At 38.7% G+C, this 21,502-nt stretch overlaps 1 protein-coding gene across 2 annotated transcripts in view; it reads right to left on the reverse strand.

Moving 5' to 3' along the window:
• LOC126188845 (rRNA methyltransferase 3, mitochondrial) overlaps positions 1–21,502 on the reverse strand; it is a 62,881-nt gene that overhangs the window by 6,852 nt on the left and 34,527 nt on the right. For both annotated transcript variants that reach the window (XM_049930480.1, XM_049930469.1), the window contains exon 3: positions 9,369–9,524. In XM_049930480.1, coding sequence (XP_049786437.1) covers positions 9,369–9,524 — 156 coding nt within the window. The remainder of the gene's footprint in view (positions 1–9,368; positions 9,525–21,502) is intronic.

Consider the following 21,502-nt stretch of genomic DNA (forward strand, 5'->3'; position numbering starts at 1 on the left):
ACAGCCACATACAAATAATTTTTTACAGCAACTAGTGTTGAATAATTGCCTCTTTAAAAAAATTTATATCAGCCGAGGACCCAACAGCAGAAAATTTAAATGGTTGGTTCTTGATCTGGTCAATGTCAAATTGTTCCATTTGGAATTAACATCAAGAAAGAGCTCCAATTCTTAGTGAGGTTTTGCAAGTCATGACTTATAATGGATTATGTCCATAAGTATTGAAGACTGTTGTGTGTGCAGTACATATGTATGACCCATATGACAAAATACATTTTAATGTGAGCAGTACTTTTGATTTATCAACTGTTTCAGCAGAGTAGAGAATTTCACTTGGCCTTAGCAGTGCTAATAATGCTTTTCTGTACCGTAAAGCTCTCTGAAGCCACTGTATTTCCTATTAAATTAAAGTTCCTTTTAAATGATGGTTTTTCCCTTATTTGGCTACTGCTACAAAACCTTTTAAAGTCTTCTACTCACTTGCGTAATGGATAGTGTGCACGGTGTGTACATTTTGCAACTGTCAACAAGCATGTACACAACACAGTGCTCCAACTCTTGACTCTGTGGTACGGCACAGTGTAGAAAGTTAACTGCATTTTGAAGGGGCCTTGCACAGTAACCGGTTAATAGTAAATTTACGTGGTGTCTCCCTAACTCAGAACCCGAAGAGGGTGCTTCTCTTAACAACACCTAAAGCAAGTATGTTTTACCCTAACCACAAGTTCTTAAACATCATTGTGTACATTGTTGCTGCAAAGCCCAAAAGTGAGAAAAAAACTGAAAATCAACCATAAGTACAGACCCCTATCAACAGGAGTGATGGTTAACTTGAAATGGTTTTTTAAGAGAGATAATTCTCTTGCACACCAGGCAGTATGTCACCACTCAAAAGATTGAAAGTGTTCTGGCATAAGAAGTACAGTAGAGATTTAGGAAAACAATGGAAACTCCCACAGACAGTTGTATCAGTATCTCCATGTAGTGTTACATTTCTTCCCATATGAATATGTGTATGAACTGATGTCTTAGTAGAAGAGCCCTGACATAAGACCAAGTTATCTAGGATCTCTTAAAACCTCACCAAAAGTTACTAAAAGACTTCTTTGTTTACGAGATCTAAAAAAGGAACAACTTACATTAAGTCCACTAGCTAGTAATTGCAATGCACTTTAGTAAAAAGTATTAAGGGGGATTTTCTTCTTCTCTGTTCTCAGTGTGCAGTAACAGCCTGGAACTGAATTTGGTCTTTGCTAGTGCATTGTCACAAGCCTTGTACCAAATTCACTTTCAGCACAGAGAATGTGAATTTGTAACTGTTCAAGAAGCAACCACCATCTTCCACAGCTGAACAGTGCCAGTGAAATTTAACCTTTTGATGCAACAATCTAGGAAAAGACAGACTGATACTTATCATAAAGAAGACACATCAAGTCGCAGCCATGCTCAATCAAAAGACACTTGTATAAAGCTTTTTGCCACAGCCTTCATCAGTAAAAAGAGAGACACACATCATTCGCACACACAAGCAAGAACACTTAACGTGCACAAAACTGCCAACTCCATTGGAGTTTCCATTATTTGACTGATCTTTTGATGTTGTTAGTCAAAATTAATGTTCTACAATAATGTTCTTTCATGAGTAATGAATTAGACAACTTTTGATAAGATGGTGGTAGCAACACACAGAATCAACTAAATACCAAAAGTATTAAGTGACCATACAGATCCATGATCACTTAACCACAAAGCACAATTCTCAACAACTGATCAAATTTAGCTCAAAGGAACCTGAAAATGTGCTCAATACCATTAAGATCAACTGAACTGGAAGGTGGGGGACAGGTGCATACACATAATCATCCTCATGTTCAAGGACTGTTCTTCAAATCATTCTGGTAATTCAGAAGTGTATTCACTTAGTGAAAATACAAGCATTTAGGGGTGCTGCTTGTGAATAAGTGGCTGCACAAGTTGGAGAGTAGGTTCAATTTCCACTACCTCATGAACAGTGTTCAGTACATAAGTAATATGAATCCCCACATGTGGTATATGATAAACGTATGTGTGTATTAATGTGTACTGTGACTCATCAGTACAGATGACCTTTCTCCATACCTCCAACATGAAATGGTGGTGTTTATGCACCATGTGCCATGTGATGTGTGATGAGCATAGCGACATAAGTTCAACAGTGGCCTCTGTACGCCATATAAGATGGTATGGCTACTCCAGAAAGGAACAGGAGCAAATAGCATTAAGGGTAGATGATACATTAGTAACCGATGGACATAGTGTGGCAAATCTATTTAACAAGTACTTTATATCTGCTACTGATAAAATGGGATTGTCAGGATCAGTAAATAACGCCCTTGAATATCTGAAACTAGCCTTTACAAATAGCTTCAGGTACATGAATATGTCATTCACTTCACCAAAAGAAATAACTTCCATAATAAAATCTTTAAAAACAAAGCATTCTAGTGGTTACGATGAAAAATCAACAAAGTTAATTAAGGCATGTTATTGTGAGTTTAGTACAATTCTAAGTTACTTGTGGAACCAGTCAATTATAACTGGGACATTTCCTGACTGGCTAAACTATGCAGATGTTAAGCCTCTATTCAAGAAAGGGGATAAAGAGATACCACAAACTACAGACCAATTTCACTTTTGCCAGCATTCTCAAAAATTTTAGAAAAAGTAATGTACAGGCAGCTTGTCAACCATCTGACCACAAATAACATATTATCAAGAACACAGTTTGGATTTCTGAAGGGTTCTGATATCGAGAAGGCTATTTACACCTACAGTGAAAATTTACTTAATTCATTAAATAACAAATTACAAGCAGCAGGTATTTTCTGTGATTTGTCAAAGGCATTTGATTGTGTGAACCACAACATCCTTTTAAATAAATTAGAATTCTATGGTGTCACGGGCAGTGCTGCAAAATGGTTCAAGTCATACCTCGCTAACAGGAAACAAAGGGTGTCAGTGCAAGGGACTAGTGAATTAAGTCATCAGTCATCATCAGAATGGGAAGAAATTACATGTGGTGTCCCACAAGGATCCATCTTAGGACCATTGCTTTTTCTTGCGTACATTATCTCTCATCAGTTACACTGCCAGAAGCAGAGTTCGTTGTGTTTGCAGATGATACAAGTATTGCAATAAATAGTATGTCAAGTGTAGTTCCAGAGAGATCTGCTAATGATATTTTCATGAATATTAATAAATGGTTTAAAGCCAACTCACTGACATTAAACTTCGAAAAGACTCACTATATGCAATCCAGAACCTGTAAGAGGTTTCCACCCAGCATATGTATAAAGTATGAAGAAGAGCAGATAGAAGAGGTTGACAGTCTTAAATTCCTGGGATTACAACTTGATAATAAATTCAGTTGGGAGTAGCATACCACTGAACTGCAGAAACGCCGTAACAAATCTGTATTTGCAATTTGAGTGTTAGCTGACATAGGTGACATAAAAATGAAAAAGCTTGCATACTTTGCCTACTTTCATTCCATAATGTCATATGGTATAATATTTTGGGGTAACTCTTCAAGTCAAACAAACGTTTTCAGAGTCCAAAAGCGTGTAATACCCATTATTTGTGGAGTAAATTCATGGACGTCCAGTAGAAACCTCTTCAAAGAAATGGTTATACTAACTACTGCCTCTCAGTATATTTACTCCTTAATGAAATTTGTCCTAAATAACATATCTCTTTTTCCAACAAACAGCTCAGTTCATACATACAATACCAGGAACAAAAATGATCTGCACAAGGACTTAAAAACACTTACTTTAGTTCAAAAAGGGGTCCACTACTCACGAACACTCATCTTCAAATAATTTGCCAGCAAACATAAAAAATTTTGTTACAAATAAAGATCAGTTTAAAAGGAGCCTGAAAGACTTACTAGTGGCCAACTCCTTCTACTCCATTGATGAATTTTTTAATAGAAACAAATGATGTATTGTGTATATTCATACTATTAGTATTGTTTTTTCAGCTTAAAAAAAAAAAAATTTGACATGTTCCACATCCACGAGGATCTCCTCAGCACGGATCTATGGAACGAAAAACTAATCTAATCTAATCTCACTGGTCATTGTTATCAATCAGCACTGAATTGGCAGATGATTTGCTGCACTATCATCTATCCACTCCCCCGTCTACAGTAGTAGACAGTGAATTGTGATCAACATATTGATGGCCATGGTAGTAGCCTGTGACAGCACTGACTGTCACTATCACTGTACATAAATGAAAGAGTTGCATATGAAAAGCCTAGTGCCACCAAAGGCTAGGAGTTTTGAGTGAAATGGGTACACACTACTTGCCCATGATCAAATACAATGATATTGTGAACATTACCCATCCTACACTCAACTGTCATACCAATCAGCAAGTTGATGATATTCCAGACCCATCATTAGTGGCACTATTACATTTGCTGTGGGAAGAGGAGCACTTCTGCCAGCACAGAAACTAATATCTCTTATTCAATGGCTCAATGTGCATATTTTCACGTACCTGAAATGACCATCTCCTGCTAAACAAAATATTTTTCCCATGAGCATGCAGGAAGCCCAACTATGTACAAGAGATGCTGTCACCACCTGCCAAACAGAGGCAACCACCACCAAAATATTACCACTAGTAAACACTAACGCAATGAAGGAATGTACTCATTCAGTTTTCTGTAGTTCAACAAGGAGAATAGTATCCCACACAGAGTTTATGGAACACAACTCCACCCTGTTTATAATGTCACATGCTAACTTAATCTCAGTAGATTCCCTTAGAACATTGTCCTAATGGATAGAAGTGGAGGCTGAAATTTTCGTATTCAAGCACTCCGAGGGATGGCCAGTTTCAGCGCAACGTTCAGCAACAACTGATATGCATGGCTGTTGTATGCATGCCTGACACATATTCAATACTTTGGTCAGAACGATCTGACCAACACATGCGAAGCCACAACCACAGGGGACACAATAGACATCTGTCTTGTGTAGACATTACACCACCTTGATGAAACATGGAAGAACCTTGATTTCAAAGAGAGACTAGAAAATATATTTCAGATTAGGTTTTTTTCAAAGCAAGATATCTGTTGCTCACTGTAAATGTTCTGCAAAGGATATACTTTATGTAAGATAATTTAGCTGGCTAACTTTCAGGATCCAAGACTGCATGGCCCCTGTGCACCAATGAACAAAGTATATTTTTATGTTTGGGTAAATCACGTGACTTTCAGCACAGAGGTACAAAATTCTGCTGGTTGGATTGTGCAGAATGGAAAGTAAAGTTTTCTTTGGTTTTTCTGCCAAAAAAAAAAAAAAAATGGGGGGGGGGGGGGGGGGGTTTGAGGAGGGCATTCTGATTTTCTATCCAACCTTTTGCCCAGATCACTGGTGAGACTGTAATAGAGAGTAGGAGAAGCACAACACAGCCTTTATCAGAGGGCAACACAATTGTGCCAAGGTCCTCACAAAGAGAACCCAGAAACAATATCTCTGCCACAAAGATATTGTTTCAGACATATGCATCCTAGTCAGTATCCAGTATGTTTCCTTCTAAGCTCCTCCACAATTTCCCAGAAAGATTTAAAAACTGTTTGCTTGACTAACACCTGGAAGATTAGTTTCTTGTTTCTTAGTTTATCAGGTTCCAAAGCATTCAAATTTCACCGGTAGCCAAGCAGTAAAGCAATATTTCCAAAGAGACAGGGTCCTAGAGGAACCATCCAACCAATAGCAAGAAAATGCTGAGATATTTGAAGCAATCTCCAAATCATTGAAGAACAACTCTCTCAAGACAAACTTCTGGCAGTAAGTATCATGAATCCTATCCCAGACAAGGGTCTGGCTAACCTAACATTTAATGTGTTTGGTGGCAGAAGAATTAAACAAGCAGAATTCCTTTTCTGCATGCAGAGGTGTAGTAGTACAGGATTATCTGTTAGGTGCATCTATTAAAGTGATTTTGTATCAGTTGATGAGTCATCATCCAAGCAGAAACTCAGTTAGGGTGAGTGTGTGTTTGGTTTCATATACATTGTTTCATGTGTTCAGTTATTTTTGTTTCATCTCTTTTCTGTCCTGAGAATGTTTATCTTTAGAGCCTCTTTTCATTGTGGAGAATACAGAAAAGTCACAGATAGAAAAGTCACAGACAGAAAAGACCATGAACTGTGTTTATTCTCCAACACTCCTAGACATCATGCTTTCTTAGGGGTAAGTAGTAGGAAAGAACAAGGCAGAGGGCCAAAATTTTAATTTAGCTTCATGTTACTACATTCAAAAGCTAATGACAACATCTTGCACACAGACAGAAGGATCTTTGTTCATAATGTAAATGCATTTTTTTTTATTTTTTTTTAACAATGTTGAACCCTTGTCTCAACCTATGTTTAAGTGAGAACATGAATCAGCCACCAAAATCATAATTTATTCATATATGAAACAATGGCAAGTCCAGATTGGAATATCAACATATACGAGTGTGTATGCTTCATTCTTAAAATTTGTGGCAAAATCAATGTATAAAGTTTATTATTCCAGTTTCACTGCTCACTATACGTGCCAAGACATCACATAATTAGAATATTCCTTTCTTGCAGGCAGAAAGGACAGGAGTGATCAGTTTATCAGTTATGTGCCTCTATCACGGAGATTTTAAAAATTGCTGACCAAACAGGATCCTTGCAGAAGGCTCGTTAGGTCAGACTACTTGTTATTGTAGATACTGATTTATGAGTTTGGCAATTTACCTTTCACCTATTCAGTGGTCTGAAATGTTTCTCTTTTCATTATGTGAACAAGCAAGTCACTGGGGTCACCTCCGGGAGTACAGTGGGTTGCAAAACTAGTTTTATTTTAATTTTGGTCAAAAACATACCTGGCACTTAACCCTCACAATAATAGGGGGGGGGGGGGGGGGGGCAAGGGCATTATTTTATGCCAACCTTTAAAAATATTGTAATATAGTGAGTTACTTCATATTTTAAAATTCTGAATTTTTTTTATTATTTTTAATGAATTCTTCTACCCAATTACACAAATGTTTTAAATTTTTAAGTTAAATTTAACTTTTTAAGTCTTAATAGTTTATGTCACTTTCCCAGTGAATGTGATATTCAGTATTCAACAATGGAAAATCAAGGATGGAATGTAACAATATTTTGAAAAGGCAGTATTTTCATGTTCAGGACCTTACCCATTGCTATCTCTTTAAAAAGTATGTTGTGAGTAAAGTCAACAAAAAGTAACAAATTTTGTATTTACATTTTTTTTTACAGTGGGCATAAAATATCCCCCACTCCCCCACAATCAGTACAACATGATAATGGAAGTGCCATTGAAATCACTAAGGAGGCGATAAAAGATATTTTCAGGTTCTGGATCTTTCTTACACAACAATATCTCTTTAAAACATATACAAACATATACATATACAAACATATACATATACATATACAAACATATACAACAATTAACAATTTTTTTTTTTAGATTGGGTGTACAGTGCCCACATACCATCCCACCCCTTGGTAATAAGCATTGTGGAAAATATGTTGATATGGCTATGGTTAATGCTACACGACCAGTAGTATTGTTGAGTTGGACGATCCATCATTTGACTCCACAGTGTAGGACAGCTGTTCCACATGCCTCTTACATTCATTTTAGCATTTGAAAGAAGTAGTGTTGGTTAACTGTGGTAGCTTAAATTAAAGGTAGATAATTTCCTTAATGTCAGATTCCTCTCATTAGCAAATGGATGTTAGACCCTCTCCCTTTCTTCCAGCCAGCTAGCCATCCTTTCCCCATTCCTTCCATCAGGTTAAAAAAAAAAAAAGAGAGAGAGAGAGATAAAGATAAAAAAAAGAAACAATGCATATACTCCTCTTTGTTTTCATGTCTTGCTTTTTTTCAGTAGTGTAATGATGTAGTCTTCATCTAGTTTAGTTGCTCCTCGGGTTATGTCTCATACTTGTAACATCAGAAAAAATTATCTGTAATTAGTTGTTCATATTGCTTGGACTTTTTCACAACAGCAAAATTCTCAAACACATAAAACAGTGTTTATAAAAACAAGTACTTCAACCTAACTGACATTTCCACACCGATGATGGATGGTCAACAGATTTAAACAGTGTGTTCTAGAAGTAGCTAGCAGAAGAACCCATTTTTATGGCCACTCCACCCACAGGAAAGGAATACTGTTCTCTCTTTTGGCTCCCCATTGTATGGCTGGTGCAAGAATTGATAACATCTGTAATTGCATTGACGGATATCCTATAAGAAACTCATCTTTCTGTCACATTTGCCTCAATACAAATTAGCACATCAAACTACTGTGAGTGAGAGTCTACAAAAACTCTCTGTGGTCTTTGCAAGCACCTCTCCTGGTTTAATCTAGTGTTAGATTAATAATATATCATTTCAAGAAAGTGTGCACAAGATGCCTCAGCTCTGAATCTAAGGAGAACACCTAGGTCAACTAAGGCTTCTGTGCTTCATAGGACTGTGTGGATAGCACACATGCTATTTGTGGATCATTCATACTATGCAACAATATTATTTCTTACTACTATCCAGAATCCACAAAATTATTTAACATCCTCTTCATGGCATAAAATTACAATAGGATCAGATGATGATAACATTACACAGAAGACGTTTGACAGAAGAAGGAAGAGTCCCGCAAACAGTATTAACGTAAAAAGTTTTCAGATATACAGCCAGTGGCTATAAATGAGAACATATAATGTTACAAGTGTGCTTCTGCATGACAGTCTCTTTTTTGCTTCACTCACTAATCACAACTCAAGGACTTCTTACAAATAATCCAAAATTACTCACTTATTTTCACTGTCTTTATTTTCATATAAAATGTATGGTAATAGTAACATACTAGAATCAGTTACATTCCAATCATACAATTTCTGAAAGTTAAAGGACTAGGTACTGTCTCTGGAAGCAAAGACAAATATAGCAATGAGCTTAACTCTTTATCAACAGCAATAATAAGCAATATTAATTTTGTACACAATACAGGGGTGTTAACTATAGTCAGTGAGTCACCAATAACTCAACTGAGTGTTTGTAAAATTGTTGTTTAACAGTAAAATAACTCTAAGAACTGAAAAATTGATAAATCAAAATAACAACCTGCGAATGAAATACCTCCAGCTCACAGAGTTTCAATATTCTTACTAATCTATGAATACTGTAACAGTCACATTACATTGCCAGCAATATGTAAAATGGAAGTTAACTACCTGACTGCATATTTTATATACCGGTATATCTGACTCACACGTGAACATTAGGTAAAAGAATACATACCTTTTGTTAAGATGACCTTCTCACAACCAGCAGCAGCAGCAATTCTCAGCACAGAGCCCATATTTCCAGGATCTCTGACATTATCACAGATTATTGTAATTGGCAATGAGTTCTCTGCTGGAGTCTGCCTTAATATATTCGATATCTCGAATAATCCTAAGTGAAAAATAAATAAAATTGAACATAAAGCACAACAACTTTGGGAGTAACTGACTGTAATTTTTTTCAATCTGAATGATGCAATGGATGAATATTCCTATGACTCATCTATCAGCCTGTCACAAGAAAATGAAAATGAAGGAAGAAGAAGACACACAATGTGACACATAGGGATAGGGTGGACAGTTAAAGAGCATTTAAAATTGGGAAAGCATGGCATATTAACAATGATGTCCTGGCACGTTATGCAGTGTAGATGTTGTTTGTTGACATTTTCCTTAATCTGTTTACCTAAAAGCCGCAGTCACCCTACAATACACTGAGAATTAAAATTAAAAGCACAAATATACAAAGAATATGCACAATACACATGCAAACTGTGCACACATTTTTTCTCCATTAATATAAATAATGTTGTTATCATAAAGAGCATTCAGGCAGAAAAGCTACTGCTAAGAAGCTCTGCATTGACAAATCAATAACTTTATCATACTCTCATATTTTTCAGGCAGTGTATCAAAAACAAGAAACACAAATACAATGAAAGACTTTATGAATTCTATGAAACCAAAGGTGCAACTCTCAGAATAAAATTCTATCGTATCATACGAAAAGAAACAGTACAGGTGGGTCATGTGTCTGGTGGTTTTTTTTTACATCTGATGAAAACCCACTTGAATGAAGGATATGTGAAAATATAGACCAGCTTTGTAATTCTGTAGCTCTGAAAAAAAACTGTTGCCCACTCATATGGCCTAGATGTAAGTGGATCATTATGTAACAAGAGAAACAGCAACCCAAAATTGAAACTTGAAAATTTCATTCTGGAAACCAGAATCATTAATTAGTATGAAATATTTATACAACTCCCTATTTCTACATCTACGTCTACACCTACATTTATACTAAGTAAACCACTGTGAAGTGCATGTCAAGAGGGTACATTTCATTTCATTGTATAGGGTTTCTTTCCACTCCACTCATGTATGGGGTGCAGGAAGAATGATCGTTTGAATGTATCCGTGTGTGCTGTAATTATTCTAATGTTGTGCTCAGGATCCCTATGTGAGCGATGCACAGAGGTTGTAGTATATTCCTAGAGTCATCATTTAAAGCCAGTTCTTGAATCTTTGTCAGTAGACTTTCTCAGGATAATTTACATCTATCGTCAGGAGTCTGTCAGCTCAGTTTCTTCAGTATCTGAGTGATGCTTTCCTTTGAAACAAACAAACCTGTGACTATTCATGCCACCCTTCTCTGTATACACTCAATATCCTTTGTTATTCCTATTTGGCACAGGTCCCACACACTTGAGCAGTATTCTAGAATGGGTCAAACGAGTGATCTGTAAGCAATATTCTTTGCAGATGTGCGTATGTGCAAATTTCAGGCAGATGGGCGTATGTGCTGATTCCATTTCATATTCCCCCAAAGTGCTACAGCCAGGTACTTGTATGAGTTAGCTGATTCCAGCTGTAACTAACTGATATTATAGTCATAGTTTTGGGTCTGATCCCCCCCACCCCACCCCCACCCCCACCCCTCAATTTTGTGAAGTCCACAATTTTGCATTTCTGAACATTTAAACCAAATTGCCAATCTTTGCACCACTTTGAAATCTTGTCACGATCTGACTGGATATTTATGCAGCTTCTTTCAGACAGTACTTCATTATATAACTGCATCATCTGTATGAGGTCTGAGGTTGCTATTAATATTGTCCACAAGATCATTAATATACAACATGAACAGCAAGGGAACACCTGAAGTTACTTCTACACATGACGCTGATTCTCCATCCAAGATAACATGTTGCATCCTCCCTATCAAAAAGTCTTCAACCCAGTCACAAATTTCACTTGATACCCCATATGATCATACTTTCAATTGATTTCGGTGGAGAGCCTGTGACCATCGTACGTTGGCTGGGGCGAGGCAGCACACACAGGGTTGAGATAAGTAATATTATTGACTTGGTACATATGTACTGTGTATTTGTAAAAATTTTTTATGGGATCTTGCCACTGCAGGTGTTGATTTTAGCCTTTGACTATGTCTATTTAGTCAAGCTGTTTTATATTTGTTCTGAAGAAAGTGTGGTTACCCACACTGAAACCTAGGTAAACACCAGGTAGTTTGTGCAATTGAGGCGGATTTTTCATAATTCTTTCAATAATCATTTGACATTTAGAAAAATCGGCTGTTCAGTTAACCAGTAAGCAGAGTGCACTATGCATAGCAACAAGGAATATACAGGGTGTCCCACGAGGAATGATCAGCATTCAGGGATATGAAAGAAATGATCATTTGAAGAACAACAGCTTCATACTGTTATGTGCCCTGTCCCAAATAGTTTCCAATTTAGAACACATTTAATGTACACAGAGATGACAAATGTCACGGGATAGCGATATGCACATACTCAGATTATGGTAGTATCGTGTAGACAAGGTATAAAAGGGCAGTCCATTGGAGGAGCTATCATTTGTACTCATGTGAAAAGATTTCCCATGTGATTGTGGCTACATGACAGGAATGAATTGACTTTGAATGTGGAATGGTAGTTGGCCTGAGAGTGTGCCAAGAATATCAAATTTCAGGCATTACCTCTCACCATGGGCACAGTGCCTGACAGCCTTAACTTAACGACCGACAGCAATGTCGTTTTTGTAGATTTGTCAGTGCTAACAGACAAGCAACACTGTGTGAAATAACCACAGAAATCAATGTGCGATTACAACAAACATATTTGTTGTGACAGTGCAGTGAAATTTTGTGTTAATGGGTATAACAGCAGACGACTGACACGAGTGCCTTTCCTAACAGCACATCATCACCTGCAGTATCTCTCTTGGGCTCAAGGCCATACATGTTGGAACCTAGATCACTGGAAAACCGTGGCTGGGCATATGAGTCCAGATTTCAGTTGGTAAGAGCTGATGGTAGGGATCAAGTGTGGTGCAGACCCCACAAAGCCATGGGCCCAAGTTGTCAACAAGGCACTGTGCAAGCTGGTGATGGCTCCATAATGGTATGGGCTATGTTCACATAGAATGGACTGGGTACTCTGGTCCAACTGAAACAATCATTGACAGGAAATGTTATGTTTGGCTACTTGGACACCATTTGTGGCTGTTCATGGACTTCATGCTCCCAAACAACTATGTGCCATGTCACCAGGGCACAATTGTTTTGAAGGACATTCTGGACAATTCAAGCAAACAATTTGGCCATCCTGATCAACCAACACGAATCCCCTTGAACATTTATGTGACATATGTGAGAGCTCAGTTCATAGATAAAATCCTAAACTGGCAGCACTTTCGCAACTACGGACAGCTATAGGGCCAGCATGGCTCAATATTTCTGCAGGTAACCTCCAATGACTTGCCAAGTCCATGCCACATCGAGTTGCTGCACTACGCCAAGCAAAAGGAGGTCTGACATGATATTAGGCAGTATCCCATAACTTTTGTTGCCTCAGTATATATTGTTATTTATTTTCTGCATTATTAAATACAGTGTTAGGCTTACACACATACACATGTATAACAATTAGTAATCATTACAACACATGTTTTACAAAGTATCAACTGAAAAGTTGGTGTTTTTAACACATTTACATCGAAGCATCATCATACACTTCACATTACAGCTGTTATACAGTTCACAATAAATGTTCGAATATCCCACCGTCAACTTCATGCATTTGTGCACTCTTGGAAGAACATGTATTGCTTATCTGAGCGCCTCTGCACACTCCCTAATTAGGACAGCAGCATTGTGCTACTTCACTTGCAACACACTATGGACAACTACAAGTTCAACAAGCTACTTTAATGACAGAAAGGCGTCCCAAGAAAAGAGCTTGAAAGCAATGAGGTAGGTTGGGCTAGTATAAAATGTCAAAGAGGTTGGATAGGTAAAATCATAAGTGCATGTGTGCCAATAGCCCAAAATCATCAAATGTGTTCTTCAAATGTGTTCTTTCTAGGAAACCATTCGGAATAGGGCATATGTCAGATTTTCTGCTTCAAAAAAGCATTCCTGTTATAGCCCTGAGTAATGGCCATTCCTCCTAGAACACCCTGTAGAAATGGATTTGGTACTACAATTATTCAGTTGTAGAAATGCATTTTACCCTTGAGGACAGTGATGCAGAATGACTTTCTATAATATTATTTTTACTGTTCACAATATAGGAGGAATGCCGCACAACAATTTTGTGTATCTTAAAGATGATGGTTTCAGTCAAAACCGGTAGCAAATAAAGGCTTGATTTATCAACAGCTCTTGATGTTATATATAAAAACATTACTGGGTTGGTGCAACAACTATTAACACAATTAATGACACTACCTGAGAAGCAAATTGTTGGAGAGCAGGAACAACATGCTGTCAAAGGCATCAGTTGAATAACATCAGAGTCAATCAGTTAATTATGACCTATAAGACGCTAAACGGTTAGTGGAAATTGTTTGTTCTCCGCTTCCTTCATTTTTATACTTCCCAGTAAAACAAACTGTGAATATTTTCATCTTTAAAAGCCACATTAAGAAAAATGTGTTAGAAAAGAACAGTTTTCTTGTGGTAAACAACAACAACCTTGGTATTGCTCAATGTCTCTTTCTATTAGGGTGTTGTAAAATAAGACGTAGTATCCTTTGGTTAACACTACATCATTACTCATCTGACGAGTACTGATTGTTGTAGTTCAAACATATCCCTGTTTGTAACAGAATGCTGTCTGAACTGATGTGCAATGCTTGAAGATCCATAATCATGTGCAAAATATTCTAATTGAAAGAGTTATTACTGAACTGGGCCATCATTTTGGACATCTCTAAATATGAGCCCCCCCCCCCCCCCCAAATTTCACACAACAATACCATCTCAACAGTGGCATGGCAGAAGGTGAAGATTTGTGCAGTGCAACAAATGGCCCTTTTGACAATACCATTAGCCCAAATGCAGCAAACTCTTCTGCTGGAGTTTGGCTGCAAGTATGTTAACACAGCATAATCTATCAACTCCCATGCCAAATTAGTATTATATAATGTTATTAGAGTCCAGCAAAGGGCGAGACCAATTTACTATAAGATGCTGTCACACTGTAACCAAAACTGAGTCCAAATCCGAATCTGAAAGCAGGATCATCAACGAAGAAAACAACTACCACCAAAAGCAAGTTTCTTAAGGACACCTGGATGGAGAATGTTGGTATTTATACAAACACTGAAATGATCAATACTAAATAACTAATATTTACTGGTGATGCAACCCATAGCACACCAGCCAGGGATGCCAACTGCTACTCCACACTGCATGTTGTGACCCACTGTTCCAGTAGTTCTCACCGGAGCCACCTACAGCATCCTATATCTAGTGGTCCTCTGTATGGTAGCACTGTAGGATCTTCACATTTGAGCTGTGCTGTCACATCTTCTTCACTATAATGAGCATCAAAAGTAGCCCCTCCCATCAGATTCACGATCATCGAGCAGGCCTCCAGTTTGCTTAACCGAGAAGTCCCATGGTCAACCTGTGCCTCAGGACTGTAGCAGGGCTTCATAAGGAGGACACAGACAATATCTCTGCACTCCTGCCTCTTTGATGAAGGGCCACAATCCTTCACTTTGTATGCAACATCTGACAAATGACAAATGGTATGAGCATCATTTTAAGTTATTTTTCTGATACTCCCACTTTCTGCACAGGCATATAAATCCATACCAAGTTACACAGGTTGTTTCTCAAAAACCCGTAATTGGTGTTAGAGCATTCTCACTCATTTTCCTGGATGTCCATGGATCATATATGAGCCAGCCACCTTGCTTCTTCTGTCTTGGTGATGGCGTATTTAACATAATCATCCTGTGTATCGTCTGGCTGAAACAGGAACCGTGCATCCATTATCATTTCAGCCTCACAACCATGGTGCAGAAAAAACGGTGTCTATCCTGTACTGTCTTGCTTCAATGCACTGTGTGTGAATGTCATGATGGGCAGTATTGTATCTGACATCAATGTATGTTCAGGGCATATCAGCCAATGTTTTGTTAAAACGATTAGTGAAGTCACTCAACTATGGTTGGTAGGCAGTTGTAATCCCATGATGGTCGAAGTTCCCTATCACTCGGCAATCTCAAATGTATCGTAGAAATTTATAAATAAAATATCGCAATAAACAAAACCTGCAGGTACTATATTAACGACTCTACGATAGTAGAAGTACTTTTGAGAATGTGATATATTTCTGCAAAACACTTATTGGTGTTGATGGTCCAGGCAATTAAATACAATATAAGTTGAATAACAGGGAAACAATAGATTCCTACAGCAAATAATGAGTTATGAACGACAACATAGCTCGCGAGATATTCACTTCTAAATGCATACTACGTCTTCACTGTAGAAACCTCGGAAATCTCACAAGTTCACAAGTCCACACTCCGAAGTAGTTTTATCTCTTGCTACCATGCACAAACCGCTCCACACTCCAAGTCTCTCTCGTGACCGTGCGTCCCTCGCGCCATACCATCCCAGACTCTCAGTGACCTGTCCCGTCCTGCCTAGAACTCTTCTCCTGCTTTCATCCAGTCTCCCCATTCACGAACGCTGTGATTAGCTGGAGCGCTCGCGCCGTGTCTTCAAGCCAACACACCCACACAAACATAATGAAACACATTCAAAATACTGGATTTACATTTAAATAACTTGAAATTAAATAAATATTCCTACGGCTGTACCATAAACGCGCTCTAACACACATTATTAGAGACATAAACAAATTAAATAAACATATATCAAAGGAATAGAACAAGAGGTAGGCCAGTAGCCTAATGTCTCTGTGCCTTCTAAAACACAGTAAAATATTTAACCAATTTCTTCACGAATAGTATGTATCGAATATAAGCAAAGACATAGACAAATAAATATATTTATAAGCATGCTGCTACCGTTAATTCGTGTAACTGAGGAGTACTTATGGCCTGATGCGATCAATAGTAATCAGCCACTTTGACCTCCAATAACTCATGTACTATTCAAGTTACATGCCTGTAATGTATACCAATTTATGTTTACACAAATAGCTTTCTAAAGACATGACGATCAACAAAATCGGATGAACCGTTTAGATTTTGGAAATTCGTTGCTGGGTGTTACTTGTATAATTTACAGTCAAATACTAAACTTTAAACTATTAAAGATATTGAAAATCTGACTGCACCATCAGAATCACCATGGAAATAATGGTCATGTACATGTTTCTTTCTGAGGTATCATGATTCATCTTGCTACTATTAATTTCTACACGAATTGTGAAATGTCTACCATGATGGTTTCACAAAGTCTGCCATCTTTGGCACGCTTGGCATACAAGTCTCTTTCATTGACACAGCATCACCATGGAATACCCAGCCACACAGTCTCTGGAACCCAGCTAACGTTCGGCACCATGTGGCCGTGGCCCGCTGAGTGGCGCCACAGCTCTACTGTTACCTCACACTGTCATCCTAAATAGAGGATTTTCATCTGTAGCAGCCTCACCTCCGTAGATAGTTGGCTCAAGTAGTTTTCAGAAATTTAACAGCTGGATGAGCAGTTGGTACTTCTGTACAACAATGGGGTATGGCTACAGCTTGTCAGGAAGTGACCTCATCCAGGCTACAGCAATGAGCTTCGTCACATAGGTCAACTACAATCATCTGCAGTTCACTGGCATGAATAAGACTGTTCTGTGGTTGATGTCTTACAGCAAAGTAGTGGAACACTCCTCTTCTTTCTCTGCAGTAGTATAAAATGGATCTAGCGCATCCACAGCAGAAATGTACCTGTGTTTGTCCTCTGTCCTCCAAATGTTCCTCTGCAAGGTGTTATACTTGGTAGAGGAGTTATTGTACCTGTGTTGGTCAGATGCTGGGTTGTCATTTGAAAGCTGTAGCTGTAGCACATGTTCGCGTTTGACAGGTGGTGAAGACCTGATGTTAGACACTGATACACCTCTTCTTCAACATTCTCTATTTCCTCCTGCCATACGAGGTTGACATTCATGGCTGCTACCTCTCGTGTACTCTGTCTAACATATCTGGCTGTCACAAACCCCAAAATCTCTTCTCTTAGTACCTGACATATCAGAGAGGCAAGGTCATGTTGGGCTTAAACAACTGACACAGGGACAACATTCAGGAGTTGGTCATACTTCATTCACCAGTTGCATTTCCTCGATGCACTGGAACCCCTTGGTGACCCTTTATGATATGGTTACAAAATTGTTGAAAAATCATTGGAAGCAGTCACTTCCACAAACTATCTAAGAGTACGCATACACAGCAATCTCAAGTGGAACACTCACATAAAATTAATCATGAGTAAGGCAGATGCCAAAATGATACTCATTGGAAGAATCCTCAGGAAATGTAATCTATCAACAAAGTAAGTAATCCACAAAACTCTCGTTTGACCAGTACCTGTATAAGGCTCATCAATATGCAAATCTGCACCAGATAGCACTGATAGAGTAAACACAGAGGATCCAAAGATGAACAACACATTTCATTACTGGTTCTTAATAAGCTCAAAAGTGTCATGGAGATGCTCAGCGAACTACAGTGATAGACACAGCAAAGAGGCACTCTGCATCATGTTGTGGTCTACGGTTACAGTTCCACGGGTGTACATTCCTAAAGGAGTCGACCAACATATTGCTTCCTCCAACAGCTATCTCATGAAAAGACCACAAAGATAAAATTATAGAGATTTGAGCCCACACAGAGAGTTACCAGCAATTGTTATTCCCACATGACCTACACAACCAGAACAGGAAAAAGAGGGAAGTGATAGTGGTGTACAAAGTTCCTGCCACCACACACCATACAGTGACTTGCAGAGTATAGATGTAGATGTAGATTCCTTGGCTTTTGTGACATCGTTTACCAGAAAAGCTTGGTACATGTCTTTTACAACTCCTTTCATCAGATCTACATCTACATCTACATCCATACTCCGCAAGCCACCTGACGGTGTGTGGCGGAGGGTACCTTCAGTACCTCTATCGGTTCTCCCTTCTATTCCAGTCTCGTATTGTTCGTGGAAAGAAGGATTGTCGGTATGCCTCTGTGTGGGCTCTAATCTCTCTGATTTTATCCTCATGGTCTCTTCGCGAGATATACGTAGGAGGGAGCAATATACTGCTTGACTCTTCGGTGAAGGTATGTTCTCCAAACTTCAATAAAAGCCCGTACCGAGCTACTGAGCGTCTCTCCTGCAGAGTCTTCCACTGGAGTTTATCTATCATCTCCGTAACGCTTTCACGATTACTAAATGATCCTGTAACGAAGCGCGCCGCTCTCCGTTGGATCTTCTCTATCTCTTCTATCAACCCTATCTGGTACGGATCCCACACTGCTGAGCAGTATTCAAGCAGTGGGCGAACAAGCGTACTGTAACCTACTTCCTTTGTTTTCGGATTGCATTTCCTTAGGATTCTTCCAATGAATCTCAGTCTGGCATCTGCTTTACCGACGATCAACATTATATGATCATTCCATTTTAAATCACTCCTAATGCGTACTCCCAGATAATTTATGGTATTAACTGCTTCCAGTTGCTGACCTGCTATTTTGTAGCTAAATGATAAAGGATCTATCTTTCTGTATATTCGCAGCACATTACACTTGTCTACATTGAGATTCAATTGCCATTCCCTGCACCATGCGTCAATTCGCTGCAGATCCTCCTGCATTTCAGTACAATTTTCCATTGTTACAACCTCTCGGTACACCACAGCATCATCTGCAAAAAGCCTCAGTGAACTTCCGATGTCATCCACCAGGTCATTTATGTATATTGTGAATAGCAACGGTCCTATGACACTACCCTGCGGCACACCTGAAATCACTCTTACTTCGGAAGACTTCTCTCCATTGAGAATAACATGCTGCGTCCTGTTATCTAGGAACTCCTCAATCCAATCACACAATTGGTCTGATAGTCCATATGCTCTTACTTTGTTCATTAAACGACTGTGGGGAACTGTATCGAACGCCTTGCGGAAGTCAAGAAACACGGCATCTACCTGTGAACCCGTGTCTATGGCCCTCTGAGTCTCGTGGACGAATAGCGCGAGCTGGGTTTCACATGACCGTCTTTTTCGAAACCCATGCTGATTCCTACAGAGTAGATTTCTAGTCTCCAGAAAAGTCATTATACTCGAACACAATACGTGTTCCAAAATTCTGCAACTGATCAACGTTAGAGATATAGGTCTACAGTTTTGCACATCTGCACATCTGTGAGATTTGTTGTCTTCTGATATTCAGAGTCACAATGTGGCCCAGAGCCAAAACATTCTTTGTGTAGGACTGTGTCATTTCTCCACGACATTGAGTCCCACTCAATTGTTCTGCCACTAAACTGACTTGTTGTTGATTGTTGCCACATGTTTTCTTGAATTTGGAGGAGGAGGAGATCTGTGTTTAATTTCTCATTAACAACGAGGTCGTTAGAGGGAGCGCAAGCTCAAATTAGGGAAGAATAGGGAAGGAAATCAGCTGTGCCCTTTCAAAGGAACCATCCTGGAATTTGCCTAGAATGATTTGGAAAACTCACGGAAAACCAAAATCAGGGTGGCTGGATGTAGGTTTGAACCGTCATCATCCAGAGTGCAAGTCCAGTGTGCTAACAACTGCACCACCTTGACCAGTTTTTCTTCAGTTCATCCTGGAATTTGTCCCAGATATCCAGCTTCCCTCTGTTGTCCTTGAAACACTGCTGGACTGTGCCATCCAAGCAAAAGTGCATGTTTGCAAACACGTCATGTCATATCATCCATTGTATTTGGTGACTCGGTCAAATTCTTTCAGCCATTTCATTAGGTCCTGACCAGTATCTCAAAAAAAAAAAAACACCCACAGATGGATGCCTGATGTGCACATGACTTACTAATTTTTCTTTTTTTTTTAAATCTATTGGTCACCTATATAAAGGGACCTCTGAACAATCAACTGGTTGCATTCCAGTTCCTGTCCATGTTGGCGACAATTTTTATGTTGCCTAATTGGAGCTATAGCTTATAGGTGTTTTAAAGTACCCACAGTCTTCACCAAAACATGTCATGTCATAATCACATTTACGCGCAAATCTGCAAGCAGAGTCATCAGTGAAATACAACACTTAGCACCGAAAGTTCATTTACTATGGATGCCAATGTACAGACAGCACAGAACTCCTACCTGGATGTAGAATGCTGCTACTTACACACACAGCAAATATTCCAGAATATGCAGGTAGATTAGAAAATTTAAAAAGGGAAATGGATAGGTTACAGGTAGATATAGTGGGAATTAGTGAAGTTCGGTAGCAGGAGGAACAAGACTTCTGGTCAGGTGAATACAGGGTCCCAAATACAAAATCAAAGAGGGGTAATACAGGAGTAGGTTTAATAATGAATAGGAAAATAGGAATGCGGGTAAGCTGCTACAAACAGCATAGTGAACACATTATTGTGGCGAAGATAGATACGAAGCCCACTCCTACCACAGTAGTACAAATTTATATGCCGACTGGTAGAATTATGCACAGAGCATTACTTAATCATGGCTAACACTTGGTTCAAGAATCATAAAAGAAGGTTGTATACATGGAACAAGCCTGGAGATACTGAAAGGTTTCAGATTTAGGAACCAGGTTTTAAATTGTAAGACATTTCCAGGGGCAGATGTGGACTCTGACCACAATCTATTGGTTATGAACTGTAGATTAAAACTGAAGAAACTTCAAAAAGGTGGGAATTTAAGGAGATAGGACCTGGATAAACTGACTAAACCAGAGTTTGTACAGAGTTTCAGGGAGAGCATTAGGGAATGATTGACAAGAATGGGGGAAAGAAATACAGTAGAAGAAGAATGGGTAGCTTTGAGAGATGAAATAGTGAAGGCAGCAGAGGATCAAGTAGGTAAAAAGATGAGGGCTAG

Source organism: Schistocerca cancellata, chromosome 1, assembly GCF_023864275.1.
Source record: "Schistocerca cancellata isolate TAMUIC-IGC-003103 chromosome 1, iqSchCanc2.1, whole genome shotgun sequence".
NCBI lineage: Eukaryota > Metazoa > Arthropoda > Insecta > Orthoptera > Acrididae > Schistocerca > Schistocerca cancellata.